We start from the raw sequence: 19,145 nt of genomic DNA, 5'->3' as shown, positions 1-19,145 counted from the left end.
TGGTTGTTCCCACCAGCTCAAGGAAAGAGGATTCCTTGCAGATCTTCCCTGTCGTCGAAGTTTGAAGATTCGGACCCGCAGCAGAGCTTCATCGGGAGGTTCCGTCGTGGTAGAGGTCCTTTTCTGTCAGCTTCTCTTCGGTTCTCTCGATCCAGTGGCGACTCTGCCTTTCCAGCCCCAGAGACCTGCTTTTTATGCAGTTTTCCCCGATTCACACAGCCTGGCTGTCAATCAAACAGCAGGGTGGCTGTCCCGCTGGACAGTCACATCAACTAATCATATCAGAGTGCGACATGGGTCTCCAAGGAGACTCTGTGCAGGGAGTCTCAAACCCCTCTCTCACATTCAGCGCACCTAGACACCCAGACGCCAAAGGAGGGCTTCTTCACAGAAGCCAGCCAAAGGACGGGGAACAAGGAAATCAAACCTGGTTTGGCGTGAAAGGCAAACAACAAGAAAGACCTTTCCAACACGAAATGCCGAAGAATCACGCTAGGACCCAAAATAAAAATGATATGGGGTAGCAGGTTTTATGTTCACATCTTTCACCACAGCCAGAACACTAACACAGGAATCCGTGTAAAAATGATAGTTACCACTGCCACCAGCCATGTCGAGTCAGGAAGGGGGACACAAAGTGCCCCTTGAAGTACAGAAGTACAGGAGAAAGATATTCCCCTCCAGTACTCCATTGTAAGATGGTTTGTACTGGATCTGTATTAAGGACTAGTAATGCCAATGGTGACTTTACATGTTTCTGGGGGACAGTAGTCATTCCCAGAAATGGAGTTCACAAGGGAAGCCAAAAAGACATCCCTGTGTCACTGCACTAAAGGTGCTGTGTGACACACAAGTAAAAAGATGATGCCTAGGGAGTTGGAGACACTCCATAGCCCATGAGCACAACAAGTACAACACACAGAAAAAATGCACTGTAAGAGTGGGAAAAAGGCTCAGACTCTTACCAGGTGGAAAAAATAAACACCAGAAATCCAGAAAAGCTGCTGAGGGACTCACTAGGTAAGGGAAATTAGCCATAAATGAGAATTCTCCCTAACAACCAGCACCAGAAAGCAATGTAGCAACTGATAGTCAACACTGCAGGATAGAGCTGCCAGCTTCATGAGCAGACAAAACTATCAAAGAGTACCTAGAAACAACAAAAGGGGACTCATGGCGTCTCTTCGATAGCAGCCCAACAATCAAGCTCTGAGTGAAAGAGACTGCTTCCACCGCTTTTGCATGGAAAGGGGTCGGGGGGGCTAGAGGAAGGTTTGAAAGCCTCTAGGAGTTATGGCCTAATCCTGGGGGACGAGTAAGCACATACTTATCCAAAGAATAAAACCAACCAGGTAACTAATGGAAGTGTGGGGGAAGTGAAAGCAAAGCGAAATGAGTGGTATAAAAACCCAGTGAGAGTCAGAATGACAATCAGTAGTACATGGTGATTGAAACCTATAATACATTCAGAATGCAATCAGCTATTCTTGGGTAGTAAAACCAGGTTAGATACACTTTTAAAATACAGTCAGTAATTCAAGAGTAGGCAGACCCTGTAAGTCATGCAGTGACACTCAGTTAGGACTCAGTCAAGACATCACGTAATAACCCAACCCTGTTACAAGTATACTCCTTGTAACATTACTTTTAAGAACTTAGTCCTGAGTTAGTAAAACAACTCATATACTTTCAGAAGAGGCCTAAGCTACTCAAGCACAAGTATTTTAACATACAATACCTATTTCTGAATGCACTCAGCAGTTCAGTGAAAGTAAAACCCAATTACACTTTAAGAAAGACCCAAGGGATTTTAAGGTAAGTAATTAACCTTATGACTATTTTGGAAATGCTTTAAGCAGATTCAGGGGAGGCACAACCCAGTGTTACATGTTTAGAAGAGCAGCAGCTATTCAAGGTAGGTAACCATATACTTTTTAAGATGGGCTTCAAGCAACTCATAAGTATTAACTTCAAGACTGTTTAGGTCTGTATATAGCAGATAAAGGGGAGCAAAACCCAATAACACATTAACAAGAACACATTGTCATTCAAGGTAGGTAAACCCTATTGGTAAGCTTTTACACTCATTCAGTTAAGCAATGATAAAACAGAACCAACACGTATTACTTTTCAGAACGGGGTAAACCCATTCAAATGGCCTCATCATGAGTTGGGCGGTAGCCCTTAAATGCAATGTTAACAGTATTACCGCCGCATTTAAGTTTTAGTCCTATCACAAGTTGGCCACTAAATGGGCTGTTTTACCTCCAGCATTTCTCTGGAGGTGAAAATACCATTTAGCACCGTATTACGGCCGGCTGTATTAGCGCGCAGTATTCGCAGCGAAAATTAACACCAACCCATGATCTGGCGGTGATACCGGTTGACCGGTGGGCGCTAACACTATTACAGTGGGGTGAAATTACAGCCGGGATACCACCCAACTCGTGATGATGCAAAAGTGAGTAATGCAACTTCTATACTTTTTAGAGGGCACACTGCAACTAAAATGTTAGTATAACTTAAAGGACACTAACTTCTTTCACAGAGATACAGTTACCACACTAATTCTTTCAGCAAGTAAGTACATTTATACTGGTTATACTTTTCAAGACAGAAGCCTTTTCTTACCCAGTCCTTCCGTAGTCTATTGCATGAGTTTTCTCAGAGGCAAAAGAGGGACCCTTGTGGTCTAGGTGCCAGCTGTAGGCAGGTTGAGATAGGTTTCAGTTGCAGGAAAGTCAAAGTTCCATAGGAGATCTTCTTATACAAGTACGTATTCACTTTCAGAGTTAAAGTGTTCCGGAACTTCTGAGAAAGCTCCCTATATCCCTATATGTGTTCCAGCATTTGGCCTGGGCACGCGGTATGCGCAAACTCCCAACCACACAAATCAACTACTCAGCCTCACAGGATGCACCCCAGACTTAAGGCAAGTATTACCCACGCCCACACAGTACCTTAGGAGAAAAGAAGAGCTTTCGGAGTGGAAACCTTCGGGATGCAGCAGCACAGGACCTGGTCCCTGGAATCTTGGTCTGGAGACAAAAGAACTGGGCACTGGATGGGAACTTCCAGCAGCAGTCATCAGAGGAAGCTCCAAGGAAAGGTTTATTCATGGATTCTTGTGGCTCTGCGGATTTGACACCTTTTTACAGCCGCCAGATGAAAAAAAAAATATTGCTGGTCGGATTTTATTCGCTCTCTCGGTCCTGTACTCTGGTGAGAGGACTTGATGGATTCGAATCATGTCTCTGGAGAGCCAGGAGGAGGCCACCAAAGTTTCAGATGGGCTTCAGAAGACCATGCACCACACAATGGCTTGAGGTCCAAGGGGACTGGGGTATTGCAGCCCAGCAAGGTGGCAGCACTTTGTGGGATGGCTCAGAAAGCAGGACTTCCCGAGAGTAGTGGATCTCACCAGTCTCTGGGTAGGATTCACCATGTTTAGGACCCCCAGGTCGATTGGAAGGAAGGGTTACAGCAGGCTCCCGTTACACAGCAGGTTCTCCAGACACTAGAAATGGCTACAGCCATCCTTTCTTCATCTTCCTCTTCGTTTTTTTCAGTGAGAAACCTGAAGGTGTCTCGCCCGCTAGTCCCTGGTGATCTGTCATCCAGGTGGCCAGGACACGGCCATCGCTTGTGGATCCAGTTCTTGGGGGTGGACAAATGCGGGAGGACCACCTGGATCAAGGGTCTTCGGGGAGTGGAAATGGGACACTGGAGGGTGAGATGCAGTATCCCCTTTGCTGTAACACCTTTTCCTCATCCTACCAGGCAGGATACCTAGGAACTCAACCCCTCATCCCCCTTTCCAGACACAAACACTTTCTCACAGACAGTTCACAGAGAGCGACAATGGACTAACACCAGAGCAGTATACCTGACATGTCCCAACCCCATGGTCAGCAATTATGGATCATTACACGCACCTGACTTCCATCGCACTTCAGCACACAGATAAAAGGTAGAGCACGAAAGCACACTCCGAGTGAGGCACAACACATGAGGAAACAGCAGTTCCAAGATGGCAGTTTAATACAAGGAGGAAGACAGCGAGACCAGAGAGGGTTACAAGGAGGGAAGCACCCTTGACCTGTAAAGACCGTTCCATTGAAGAGCCTTGGAAAGTAAGAAGCTGAAGGCCAGGAACTAAGGCTCATCGAAACTGCAGTGTGTGAGAGGTAGCCGGGACACTCCCGAGTCGATAACCAAGGCGGGGAGGAGCGATTGCTGTTGTGGTACTATCGTCGTCTGCTACAACAAAGCGGTGTCCGAAAAGACAGCAGAGTGAGTCACAGAGACTGATACCAAACCAGCTTGTGTTTTGAACCAAGGTTACAAGCAGCAACATTGTATAAAGAGAACAGTGTATGAGGCATTTGGGATGAGCGACACAAATATAATTGGCACCAAAGGAAATAGTTGAACTCTATAATTGAGCTTTGAGAGACCAAGAAAAGATACCAAACACAGAGTGGTCTGGCGCCACGTGGGTGCCCATTCGAAAGTCTCTGTTACGTATCCAACTGTTGCTGAGTGTGAGAGAAATAAATATTGAGATCGAAGTGGTCATGCAACGGGTTAAGCTAAACCCTTTGCACATTCGAAACTCTTCGATAGCTTAATGTACATCACAATTGGTCCGAGCCCGGCTGAGGGAGACTAATTGAATGAATGAATGGGATCTGAGCCCGGAAGAGGGGGGGTGGGATCCGGGGTGAACCGTGAGTCACCTGAAAAATAATTCTCTGAACCTTGTTTTGAAAGGGATCTGAGCCCGGCAGAGGGGTATGCGGGGTGAACCGTAAGTCACCCGAGAAAGAATTCTGTTAAATATAGAAATAATTCTCTGAACCTTGTTTTGAATGGGATCTGAGCCCGGAAAGGGGGATCCACGGTAAACACCCAAGTTGAATATTGGTGAAAAGGAAAAGAACGTTTGTGCATTGTTTTTGGTACAACAGGCCCTCTGCGTCAAGAGACTTGCAAGACGTAAAGAGACTTGGACACAGAAGGTCCTGAACTGGGAAAATGGAACTGTATCCACGTGCCGCAGAAGCCGGAGTGTGTGCTTTGCTCGAGTGATCCGCGTTGCTCTGTGCTGAAAACGTGGGGAAGTGGAGTCCAACAGCCCGATCATCCTGACATATTATTTTGTGAACACCTCTTTCTTTATCATGAACATTACCCCACATTATTTGTAAATGAGTGGTAAGGATTGGCAATGTTTTTTTTAGTATAGACCCTTTTATTTTGACAAGAATCCACTAGGACTGCATTATTATTACTTTATGGTCGTAGCTTGCTCCCATCTGTAGGTTTAGATAGGCGTTTATCACAACCTTGCCAAAGTTCAATAAACACCCTTGAACTGTGGTCACTAGTGTCTGTCTTACTATTGATACCATGCCTTCCTTACACTGCTCCAGTTGTCAACTTGTCAGCAGCTTTCAGGTTCAGAGTATTTATCAGGAACTACAGCACAACTTCTGCAATATCTCCCTGCAGTTTACAGAAAGGGTTGGTCTGGCTATCCAATCGGGACAGCCAGCCCCCCATTGAGACTTGGCTCCTTTCAGGCAAGGTGCAATAAAATGGGCTACAGAGTTTTTGACTCCTCCCTTGCTTCCTGCCTTCTCAGACAATCTGGAGCCTGGTCGGGGAATACAAAGGATTCCCGCTGAAGACAAAACGTCCACTGACGTCGTTCCTGCCTAGAATGGCAGGGGATGACCTCAGAATCGACAAGCAAATGAGAAATGGCAAAAAAAGAAGCCCACCATTTTAGCAAAATGGGGGCCTTTCTGTGCATTAGCGAGGCTGATTTATCAGCCTGCAAGTAATAAGACTAAAAGGTCTATAAGGTAAAACCACTTCCACCAGCCTTTCAAGTAAGCTTGCAATTGTAAAAAAATGCTACAGGTAAATAAGTAGGGGGATACATTGTATCCCCCCAGCAACCTACATAAGGTGGGGTGTGCTGGCTCACTATATAAAATGTAAAGGGGGATCAAAATCCCTCTTTACTACTTGGGAACAGTAGCTCACCCAAGCACATAAAAGAGAAATTAACAGCCCAAACGTTATTGGAAACTATAACTCTAATCACACACTATGGAGGGACATAAAAAGGTCACCCATCAAAACAGTAAAAGACTAACACATATGTCAAGCCACATAAATTCTGCATGAGAATGCTACAAGAAGTGATCCCACTGCTGAAGCAGGGGGGCTACATAGCAACCTTGTATATGAAGGATGCATACTTTCACATTTCAATGTTCCCAGCGCACAGAAGGTTCTTGTGTTTCAAAATGGCAAACCAACACTACCAGTTCAAGGTACTAACCTTTGGCATAGCCCCCGCTCCAAGGTTATTTACAAAGGTACTAGCGGTAGTGGCAGTGCATCTACACAGGGAATCAATCCCAGTGTATTTTTTTACATTTTTATATTTGTTTTATTTTTTTATTTTATTTTATTTTTTTATTTCCACTCCTCCCCCAACCCCTCCGAAGTACTTTCCCCTTTCCCTCTTCCATGCACTTACACGTTCTCAATGTCACTGGGCCTAGCAAGATCATTGTTTTGTTCTCCCTTGTTCCCATCCCTCGTCACAATCTGAAACGCTTGTGTACGAGCGCGATACAAATAAAATATCAATATCAGTACAATGATCTTGACGACTGGCTAATAACAGGGGAAACCCCCCAAATTTGCAAGCCAAATACACAAAGAACATAATTAATCTGCTGTTCAAATTGGGGTTCTCAATCAACGTGAAGAAATCAAGTCTCGTTCCAAACAAGACCAAACAGCTCTTAGGAGCTGCCATAAAAATGGAAGAGGGTCTAGTCTTTCCTTCAAACGAAAGAGTGCAAAACATACTTCTGAAAATACCTAAATATCTAGCTGGTTGCCAAATAACCGTATGCAAAACAATGCGCCTGCTCGGGATGATGGCATCATGCATTTGCCTGGTCCCACATGCACAGCTGTGCATGCGTCCAATGCAAGAATGGTTAGCGAAACAGTGGTCTCAGGCATGTGGTCATTGGGACGATCTAGTGGTAGTTTTGCTAACCCTAGTACAAGCACTATGCTGGTGGACCAAGGAGAACATGTTTAAGGGGAAACCTTTTCACAATCCTATGGTGCAGGTAGTTTTCACTACAGAGGCTTCGCTCACCGGATGGGGAGCCCATTACCTTCACCACAAATCGCATGGCCTGTGGACGCAGATCACACTGCAGAACTACATAAATCTTCTGGAACAACTAGCATTGCTCAAAGCCCTTTAAGCTTTCCAAGTGCACCTGTCATTCCAGACAATTCAAGTCCTCACAGACAGCACCACTGCCATGTTTGTTTTATATAAACAAACAGGGGAGGCACACACTCTCCAAGTCTGTCCAGGTTGGCACAAAGAAATTGGAAGTGGGCACTCAAGCGGCGCATGTTTCTAACACTGCAATATGTTCCAATTCTCTAGAAGACTCATTAGGCAGAGATCCTCTACCCGAAGAGCACGAGTGGCAGCTTGACAGAAATATTAACATCTTCACACTATGGGGGTACCCACCTCTAGACGTGTTCGCCACAAGACAACACACACAATTCCCATCCAGGTTTCCCCAACATGAGTCCAAAATAACGCCCTGTGGATGAACTGGTCAGGGAAATTTGCCTACGCTTGCTTTTCCCCCCAACTCCTCTAATGAGCAAGGTGGTAAACAAGATGAACAAGGAACCAGTGACACAAATCCTAGTTGCTCCTATGTGGGTGAGACAGCTTTGGTTTTCACATCTGCGTAAACTAGCAATGTGCGATCCACTCAAACTCCTGTGCCCCTACAGCATGCTTACACAGCACGGGGAGGGGGCAACGTTATACCTTCAAATCAACCTCAGTCTATGAACTTGGCAGCTTGGCTCCTGAAGTCATAGAATTTGGACATTTAAAACAACCTCAAAGGTGTATGGACATCCTCAACGAGGCACGTAAACCAAACACTAGACACTGTTACTTTAACAAGTGGAAAAGATTTGTGATTTGGTGCTAGTGAAAACAAATTAATCCTATAGAATGTACTCCATCCCACATTCTTCATTACATGCTTCACTTACTAAACTCAGGGCTAGATTTGAACTTAAAGTACACCTCGTTGCTCTATCCGCGAACACCACTTCACAAAGTAATCTGAACTGGTGGAAGATCCCTGTCATTAAGGTGTTCATGGAGGGAGTAAAAAAAGACTCCGCCCTCCCATTTCAAACCGCCTCCAGGGTGGAACGTAAATGTAGTAGTTGCAAAGCTCATAGGACCCCCCCCCTTTGAGCCTATGCACAAGTCCAGCCTTAAACACCAGACATATAAAACAGCGTTTCTGGTGGATATCACCTCCATAAGAAGAGTCAGTGAACTACAAGCTTTGTCAGTGCAAAATCCTTATCCACAAAGACAAACTGGTATTAAGAACACACCCTAGGTTTTCACCGAAGTTCATTTCTAAGTTCCATGTCAATCAGTGCATCAAACTACCAGCTTTCTTTCAAAATCCATCAAGCTCAGCTGAGAAAAAACTCCATACACCTTATGTAAGGAGGGCAGTCATTTACTACATAAACAAGAGCAGACCACTTAGAAAAACAGACCAACTGTTTGTCTCCATAGCGCCTGGCAGGGAAGGAGATGTTTGCAAAAAACGCCATCTCCAGATGGATAGTCTGATGCATGCAGCTGTGCTACTCGGTCAAATAAAACTCTGCCTTTCACACAAAGGGCTCACTCTACCAGGAGTACAGGAGCTACCTTGGCCTCTATTCATACTTTTACTCAGCACTACTGCATGGACACACTCTAAAGCAGATTCCAAGGTGGGACAACCGGTGCTAAAACATTTATTTGCCACTGTATCTTCTCACAACCCACCTTCTCCAGACACTGCTCGCTAATCTATGCATAGCATGTGATCGAAGCAGATTCCACAAGCCTCAGAAGGGATACATTACTCACTGCAATCGTATTTTTGATGCTTGTATCTGCTTAGATTCACATGCACCCACCCTTCCTCCCCTATGGAGTAGAAGGTGCATAGATGTGTTCCGGGCTGTTATAATTCTGCTTTACTACACCTGTACTCATGCTACACTTCATGCAACCTCATGCCAGAAAGAAAACAGTCTGAGGGGCCTCGATGCGGGGAGCACTGTGGGTCAGTGGATGTCACACTGGGGATGGTGTTGCTGGCTCGCCCGGTCAGCGTCACTTTTCAAGTTTCGGGGACAGAAGCTGTGGTGCTTAGCGGCTACCACTGGATGTCGGCCTATGCATGGCACGTGGATATAGGCAGATACAAGCATCAGAAATAGGATTACGGTGACAATGTATCCCATATATATCTATTGCACATTAAGTTTTCAAATAAGTCAACTCAGCGTGTCGGCACACAGAATTGGGCATCTAAAATTGGCTCATGCTCAACATCCCATGCCATGCACTCTTATTCTTTTACTACTGGAATATACTCAGCTGCAGCTCATCATTTCCAAAGCTAAAGAAAAACGCAATCTCATCTGGCAAGGCAGCAGGATTTACATTTTGCAGGATGTCACTTGGAATACGGCTCAGCGGCGTAAGGAATTCCTCTCATATTGTCCTCCTCTTAAGCAACTGAACATCAGATGTGGCCTTTTCTATCCTTGCTCCTTCAAAGTCATACACAATGGAAGAACATCTGTCTTCGATGATCCTGCGGACCTCAAATCCTTTATAAGATCCCTCAAGGCTGATAGCATGGACACTTATACTCTACCCTTGCCCTCTACTTCTGCCACCTGACTCTCCACTCAGTCAAGCATTTCTCATTATGATACAGCTCCTATTTTTCGCTGCGGGTATTGACTTTAGGCTTAGTTATCCTTGATATAGTTCGCAGGCAAGGTTGTTGTGGCTCAGGTGCCCTGCAACCAGCAGGACTCATTTTGTCGTCCAGCCAGGGCTCTCCTTGCCCTCAGAATCGCTTGGTTCATCTTTCAATTATTTTCCTGACACCTATCTTTTCTTCTATTTGTCAGCACTTCACTTTTTCCTCATTTTTTTCTCTACATCTCTTATTTTACTATCATGTCATACATATGTCAGGGTTGTTCGTCTCCCCACCTTCCTTATGTATTCCCCTTATCTGTCCTACTCTCTCTTAATTGGTACATTACACAAGTAGTGACATTTATATGTTTGTTTTTTCCATCATCATTCTACAATGGGTATTTACTTTATTCAATTGCTGTGTCATACATATATTGTTCATATTTACTAGCATCTTTCATCAATAATGAGCATGTTTAAATGCATATCCTAGAATGTGAAAGGGATTAACAACTCAATTAATTGATGTAAAGTACTCTCACATCTCATAAGATTTGTCCCCCTGTTGCCTGCATACAGGAGACCCACCTGTCCATGGTCGAATCAATGAAGCTGAGGTCCATGATGTTATTGCTAGCCCTGTCCCAGCAAAGAAAAATGGTGTTGCCATACTCATTAGTAAGAGCCTCCCCTACAAGATTATTAATCAAAATTCCGATAATAATGGGCGGTGGGTGTGGGCTAATGTTATTTTTATTATGAATATTTATGGTCCCACCCTGCCAGACCCCAATATCTGGGACTCGGTGAAACAAAACATCTTACAATCAGACCTTACTAACCTTGTGGTATGTGGAGACTTTAATAATGTCTTTGAGCCTTTCATGGATAGGAGATCCAAATGCGTCTTCCGAAACTCCAAGTCCCACGACGCATTTATCCGCTGCATATCAGAGACTGGATTTGCTGATACCTGGAGGCTCTTGCACCACACAGACTTTTTCACTCACTGCCCCATGATTCCCTCTCACATCTAAGATTATATTTCTGTCACTAAATCACTGTCACACACTGTTCTTGATTCTCGTATTGCCAACATTGTGATCTCTGATCACGCCCCTGTCGTTACTACCTTTGAATTTCTTAATATTAGTAAACATTCCGACAGATGGTGCTTCAATAATACACTATGTTATGATATTTTATCTTTGTTTTTTACTGTATATTCTAATTTTATGATATTTATTTCTTTTGCTTTGTGTAAAGTTTATAATTTAAACTATATCACAATAAATAAATAAATAAATAATACACTATTACAAGACAATCGGTTTATTAAGTCATTTACCAGTTTTCAGCAATAGTTCTTTCTTGACAATAAGGATGAAGATAACTCTACGGGTAATAATTGGGATGCATTTAAGGCGACACTGAGAGAACATGTTATTCAATATGTTAGCAGAAAGAAAAAAGAATACAAAAAGGTGTTAGGTAAATTATTTCTGGAACTTTCCAAAACTGAGAAAATATACTATCAATGCCCCTCTCAACGTAAACTTCATAAAATGTTATTATTGCGTACGCAAATTAATTAGAAACTTACTGAACTAGCTTCTAATACCATTCTAAAATATACCAAACCTCTAAAAAAGCAGGGCAGGCTCTTGCTTCCTATTTAAAATCCTGCAGAGAGAAAACCTACATCTTGCACATTAAGAATTGTGCAGGCACTACCGTTACTAGCTCTAGTGAGATTCTAGCTATCTTCAAAACCTTTTACTCTCACCTTTATTCCCCAAATGTTACCATTGCTCCCGATAACCTGCTCTCTTTCTTCCAAAACATTAAGAGAAATTCTGATCCCCAGATAGATCTTAGCAGCCTTGACTCTGGAATATCCACCCAAGAAATCATTCAGGCAACTAAAGATCTTAAGACTGGCAAGGCATCTGGCCCTAATGGCCTCTCTTCTAAGTTCTTTAATCGATTTTCTAGTATCCTATCGCCTAAACTCAAATCACTCTTTATCTATTTCGCTAACAAAAACTCCTCGGACGGGTCATTTGCCAAAGCCACTTTGATTCTCTTCCCTAAAGCCCTAAAAGACTCTGACCTTCCTAAAACGTATAAGCCCATTTCCCTAATTAACGTTGAATGTAAGATATTTGCAGGGATACTTGCTAACAGAATTGAATCTTACCTCCCGAAACAAATGAAATTATATCAAGTTGGGAATGTAAAAGGGAGAAACATCTCCTCAAACGCAAGACTTTTACTGGATGCCATGCATCTTATAGCAAAAGACAAAACAGATAATCATGGCTATGCCACCATAGTGCTCAATGCTGAAAATGCTTTCAATCGAGTGCACTGCGACTTCTTGTTTCAATCTTTACACTGGCATGGCTGCGGAGAAGGCTTATTCTCGCTGGTCAAACTTCTATACTCCAACCCCAAATCCTCAATCTACATTAACGGTCAATCATCATATTTCTTCCCCCTTAAAAGGGGCACTAGAAAGGGCTGCCCTTTCTCTCCCATTCTATATGTTTTATCTCTTGATCCTCTGTTTCAACTTATAAGAACTAACCCTCAAATTCCTGGTGTAACCTGCGGCAAACATGAATTTAAAATAGCAGCATACGCCGACGACATTCTAATTCTTCTAAAAAATCCAAAAGATCATATTCCATACCTTTTGGCAGTCCTCAATGATTTTTCTTTAGCCTCTGGCTATAAATTAAATAAAGATAAAACAGATACCTTCCCTCTTAACTCATTTTGCCTCAAGCATGAAATTGATATGTTTGGCTGTCAATGGTGTGACAACTCATTTAAATATTTGGGCTTACTCTTTACCTCTTCTACTAAAAATACTATAAAATTAAACTCTTAATCTCTTCTTCTTAAACATAAGGAACCTACCTCTCTCTGGTCTCCCTTATAACTGTCTTGATGGGGGTGTCTTGAAACTATTAAGATGATGCTTTCACCCATATTTCTCTATTACTGTAACAGTTATAACTCCGTTGAGGTTAGTACCTCTCGGTATTGTATTACCAAATCCCAAAAAAGATATTTTAGAAGTAGAAACACTAACCTGATCGGATGCCAACATGTCCGGAGCAGCAACAGCAGAAGAGAAGAATCACCCCGGAATCCCTGTTCCCCCTTAGTACCAAAGTTAAAAGAATCGATGAGGGGAAACACGAACCCCAGGGAAACCCTCTGGGGAATAAAACCCTGGAGATCTTGAATCAGCCTTCTTGTAAGGAAAGAATCCGGATGTCAGGATTGGTTGTCCCTCAGGATGGCCCTTCTCTATTTGGCGAAGTGGAAAGAGACCTACAGAACGAGAATAACAGGTAAGTATAAGAAGAGCAGAATGAATGGTAAATTGATGAGGAAAGTGTGAAACTAACTTTGGATATGACTGGAGTTAGATCCTTCGAATGGGTCTTCCCGGGCAGTTGAAGGAGTAGTAGTCCAAAGAGGAGGGTAACAACTGACAAAGGAAGAATGGTAAGTATGGTTCTAAACAAAGAAAAGATAGACCAAATGTAGGAATTACTTCCGCTAGGCGGACTTGCTGACTAGAGCGGAATATCAAATGGAGGGCCCCCGCTTGAAGGGACGAGGGAATTCCCTGGACTGATCGAAGGAGAGGAAATGAGCAGGCCGAGACGAGATACAATTCTATAACAAAAAGGAACGTTAGTGAGAAAAAGAGAGTTGGATAATTATCGATAGAATAGGGTTCGAGGTTCTGAATCTTAGCGAACTTACGGAGCATCACATTCAGCAGAAGCGACGCGTTGGAGCGGAGTTCCGGGTTCCTTAAGAAGGATCAGATGACTGATCACGTGTTCCTGACGGCTACGTGAAACAACTAGACTGCAGGCATAGGATTCTCTTGCTATATCGGAGTTTCCTCGAATCATAGCTCCACACAGGGACCAATGACGCCTACGCTGCCATCAGCGAAATGGTGTAACAATTACCTCCAAATGCTCCCCCATGCCCCTTCCCATTTCCATCTTCTCTGCCATAAACTCTATCCTACTCAACTTCTTATGGGACATCGGTAAAAATAAGAGAATTTCGGTAAGCAAACTTAGAGCCCCCTTTGAACATGGTGGTGTCAAGATTCCAGACTTCAAACAATACCATAATCCAGTCCTTATTAAACAATCATGCATCTGGCTTAATACCTCTGAATTTTAGGACCTCCCCACCTTGTTCATTCTTGAAAGGGCGTTAACCACACCCATCAGAACCCAAGATTTGATCTATATTTTTGGATCTTTCACTACTAAACTTACTAACCCGATTAAGGCGGCTGTTTCTGCCCTTAGAAACGTTCTCTTCAAACCCACTCGCTCGCTGACTCTAAAATCATCACCTTTTCTACAGAAAAACAAACATAAATCATTCAACAACAGGACAATTTATAGAAAGTCCTGGATTAGCAAGGGTATTAGATTAATTCACCAAATCTATCACACTACTGGCTGGGAATCCTTCCATGATTTGAAAAAAAGGTTCTCCTTGCCCTCATCAGACTTTGGCTTCTACAATAAATTAGATAACGCATGCCTTAATATTTTTCTGCACTTCACTCAGAATTAGCTCATTCCCAACCCTACAAAAATCCTGTTCATGACTTTTACTCCCAATATCAAAGCGGCTCAATTCTATAAACTATTAAGCACCAAAGATTTTCCTGCTGATAGATGGTCTATCCAAACCCAGTGGGAAATGGACTGTGGGAAAGGCTTTGTTAATAAAACATGGTAATCACTCTGGTCTAAGGTCAGGACTGTCTCCACTGCTGCCAACATTTCACAAAATCTATTTTTCTTCCTTCACAGGGCCTTTATTTCCCCCAATGTGCCTCTTGAAAACCAAATTTGGAAGGGACAGAAACTGCTGAACTTATCGCAACATCTGTGGATCATACTGTCATATGTTCTTTCAGTGCTCCTTTGTGCATTCATTCTGTTGAGAGGTGAGGTCTCTCTTGAATATCATTTTTAAGGTTGATCCTCCCCTAAAATTCCCTAACATACTCCTGGGGCGCTTAGCCCTTGCAAGTACAAAATAAATCACACCCGCCCATGGTTTATATGACTTGTTTATTGCAATTACAGCCAACTGGAAAGACTCTAAAAACCTGTTAAGGGTTGTTGGAACAACATATGTCACATCCACAGTTTGGAACATTGCATGGCAGCACGTCTCAATACTAGATCTAAACATGATGTTAAATTGTCTCTTTTTACTAATTATATCTCTTGTATCATAATATGTCCACTCATGATTCATGAATATCAAAAGATTAGATTAGGGGTCATTAATCAATCCCACAGATAATGATCGGCACCATTTGTCTAAATAGTCTAAATAGTTCCTTCTCCTTGGTCCTGGACTCCTTCCTATCCATTCCCCAGGATGGCCTGAATGTCCAGTTTTACTGGCCAGAGGCCAACTTTAAGGTTCAAAAGCAGATTGTGCTCTGGGCTATTTTCATGGTAGCAAATCAGGCCTGGGGAAGGAGCTTGTCCCAGTTCCTGGTGTCCTTGGACACTAGCTTCCAAATTAAGTTGTATAAGGTCTGGTTCATGGGCTCCACTAGGTTGTCAGACTGAGGGTGATAGACAGAGGTGCGGAGGGTGATACATAGATTTTATAGCTCAGTCATAACGCGGGACATGAAAGGGGTTCCTTCATCTATCAAGACCTCCTTAGGTAAACTGCTACCTAGGACAAAAATGGAATCAAAGGCTGGATGATGCTTTGAGTGATGTTACTTCATATTTAGAAGGTTTCATGGTACTGAGTGGCAACGGTTAGAATTACCAGAATGTAACATTCTCCTGATTTAGTGGTGGAAGGGTACCCATTGCTTCCATTCCTACTCTGGAGAAAGTAAGGAGTGGTTTTCCTTAAGGCATCCGATATTATGGCCAGAGACTGACAGACTTACCTGGGAGGGTATCCATTTCTCAGAGGTGTTCCCTCACTTTTACTTTTGCTCCCAATATGGGAATTTGTATTCTTTGGCTGTAATTTTGCCCACTGTGATTTTCTCTCAGGTGTTTTACCTAGTGTAATTTGCATTTAGATGTTTTCCACTACAATGTGCTCTTAGGTCCCCCTGTCCTACTGTGATTTGTCCTGCAGGTGTTCCCCTATTGTAATATTGTCCTCTAGTACTCCCAGACTGTGACTTTGTTCCCATGACTTTGTTCCCATGTGTTTCTACTCTGTGATTATTTCCCAGATGTTCCCACACTCAGTGTTATTTTGCTTCTAGGTGTTCCCCTACAGGACATTTGAATGGCAATACTGAATATTGTACTTAGAGTGTCCAGTATGGTCTAGACTGCCTGCTGTGACAACCTGAAACTAACCAAAGACCTGAGACTGTTAAAATGCAGTTCAACACCTTTTTTCAGATTAACAGCAAACAGGTTGGGCTTAGGTGAACACCTATATGTCTTGGATTTTCGATCTCCAAGAGAAATCGGAATCAGTGGATGCAGGAAAAAAGCAGTTTTCCCCATTTAGTTTTTTGCCTAACACCATACTCAGAAGAAGGCACAAAGCATCCATACATACATCAGTAATTACCTGATCTGTAGCTTTATATTCCTGAGCTGATTGTACAAATTCTTCAATAACTTTGTGCATTGACCCTTTTTGTTTATCGAGTAGAATCTTCTTCTGCCTTTCAATGCTGATGAGCTCGAGCATTTCCAAGGTTATATCCACCAGACTCACTTTCATAGTCGCAATTCTTCTCATGATCGGCAAGCTAATCCCCCGTATCTGAAATATAGACACATGTATCACAATTCAGCTTTTTATGTGCTACAATGTAAATGACTAAGAGCTAATATTTGAAAAGTCAATCGATGCAATAAAAAAGGCGCTGTTACCCTGTAGGTTTGGACTTCTAAGTTCTGTTATCAATGCCCAGTTTTAGCATTTTTAACTTGGGCAAAGCTTGACACAAGTGGAATCCATTGATTGAATATCTTAATGCCTCCTCAGCTGACTCTCTTGAATTTATTTCGGTTTTGTTTGTTTTTCCCTCTCCTCGTGTCCTGTCTGTTTATTCTTCTTTTGTGTTCCTGTAGTCTTTTTAAGTTTATATCCCTCATCTATTGTTTCAATTAATTCTGATGTTACAGCTTTGCAAATACATTTTAATGACTTAAAATTACCTATTGTAACCTTGATACACTACTTTGTTGCCTTCCAATTGTTAACTCAATTTACATATTTATCTTGGATTATTTGACTAGCAATTCTTAACATTTTTGTTAATTCCTGAATACTATATTCTGCATTTGATCATTGTAAACACTTAATAAAACTTACTTTAAAAAAAGAAAACTTTTACACAACATGCTGCCATGTTTCTTCTAGAATAACTGCTGACCAATTTGCATAATTTTCCTAATTGTTATAATTTTCTTCCATTCCACACTCTTAGTGGAAACTAACAGAATATTGCCAGGCAAAGTCGAAAAGGAGGTACAGTGTGAGGGAAGCATAATGTCATGTCTACAGAACCGAAGCAGTGATCTAAAATAAGAAAAGTTAAAATATCTCCTTTGTTATTTTTATTCTTTCATTTGACAAGTCCTCACTATTACAATTGTTTCCAAAAGCAGTAGTGCTAAAGGTTGTTTGTACTAGGTTTTACTAAGAAATTTAAGTAAGAGACTACAGAAAAACTTGTGTTAGTGAGATACTTCATGATAGAAGTGAAGGTTAATGCCTCTTCTTGGTGTAATTAGTGCCCAAGATTGTAAAACAAATTTTAGAGGGATCGTCATTAGAGAATATACTCACTACAGAACATTTGATCTATGTGGCTGCAAAAGAGGATAAATCAGCAGACGATTTCTGAATGACCCTTCCACCAATCTTTGCTTCAGGGGCGGTATCAGAATCCACAAATAATTATTTTGTGAAGTTTGTGCACATATGCTCAGGTAACATTGTTGCAAATGTATTATAACTGTGAGGAAGGCATGGTATTGAGCAGTAGACACAGACACAATGGAGTTTTGAAAACCTTTATTGAATATTTTGGTTGGCATTGTAGAAGTCCTAACTGGCCCTAAATGGGAGGTATCTCGACCATTAAACAATAATACGTCCAAGTCAGTCTGGTCAAAATATAAAAGGCATATGCTACGAAAACCTAACCTGGCCCTCCTTCTCAAAATAATAAATTTGTTAAGGGAATACCACAAAGGAAGATAGTGTCTCAAAAAGAAATGTCCGAATGGCTTCAATGCTAACTCCTTTCCCCAGGTTCAACCACAAAGGGGTCTAGAGAGTCTCTAAAAAAAAAATGATAGATGGATGGCACAGTTCTATCAATATCGCAAACTTTGGCTTACTGGTACAATTCAACAGTTCAATCTTAGGCTGTCAACCTCTGGTAGTTCAATCACTTCCTGAGGCTTCACCCGCCTTGCCAGCAATACGCAGCTCATACGTTCTCAACTTCTCATAATTCAGCACAGGCTTCCCTCTGCCGGGCTCGAGCCTGTCTCGCTTCACTTTATCACACAGAATTATACAACATTTTAGTTACATTTTCAGGGCAGGTCACAGGAGCCGATTGGTGGGACTACGTCAATCCCCTATATATAAATATATGTTAAGTGACCCTGATTAGGGCAATGCACCTTTTGGACGAAATTACATGAACACCCCTTGTGACATCACAAACCTTCCCACAATGCGCCACAATTACGTGATGGTGCTTATCTGTCGCAAAAACGCTTGTTTGCCATTAGTTGGCACTGCCCAATATTCAAAGGGATAAACTGCTGCATACTAATGGGTCAGAACATCTTGAGATGGCAAGGGGTGAGACATTCAAACTGAGCCTGACCAACAATGCGTCCCGCGGACATCAGCAAGGACACTGTACAATGCTGCACCATAGGGACACCAACATCTCTCTCTCCCAATTGACTCCCTGTCACGTGCCCCATGTCCCCTACCATATTGCTCTAGCCCCCCAGCTCCCTTCTTATGCCTTGCTGCCAAGTGTAGTCTGAAAAAATTATACCACACTGTAGCTGGATTTTAATTGACTGTATTTGATTTCTATTTCTCTGCCAATTCTTACCACGCACCCATGTGCCTAGCTCGTTGGTCTCGAAAGTATGCCTTGGAGTGACTTTGCTGGTACTGTTTTCTCCTGGAAAATATAAAGGGCCCGATTCATAGAATCGGGCGC

The 19,145-nt window shown here is 42.5% G+C and overlaps 1 protein-coding gene across 3 annotated transcripts in view; it reads right to left on the bottom strand.

Annotated features, from left to right (window-relative positions):
- Positions 1–19,145, bottom strand: part of CFAP46 (cilia and flagella associated protein 46) — a 2,698,259-nt gene that overhangs the window by 887,992 nt on the left and 1,791,122 nt on the right. For all 3 annotated transcript variants that reach the window (XM_069611407.1, XM_069611408.1, XM_069611409.1), the window contains exon 42: positions 16,508–16,705. In XM_069611407.1, the coding sequence (XP_069467508.1) occupies positions 16,508–16,705 (198 nt within the window). The remainder of the gene's footprint in view (positions 1–16,507; positions 16,706–19,145) is intronic.

This window comes from Ambystoma mexicanum, chromosome 8 (genome assembly GCF_040938575.1).
Source record: "Ambystoma mexicanum isolate Mex_15411 chromosome 8, UKY_AmexF1_1, whole genome shotgun sequence".
In the NCBI taxonomy this organism is placed as follows: Eukaryota; Metazoa; Chordata; class Amphibia; order Caudata; family Ambystomatidae; genus Ambystoma; species Ambystoma mexicanum.
The sequence above is the reverse complement of the archived record's forward strand: the minus strand, read 5'-3'. Positions and strand labels throughout refer to the sequence as shown.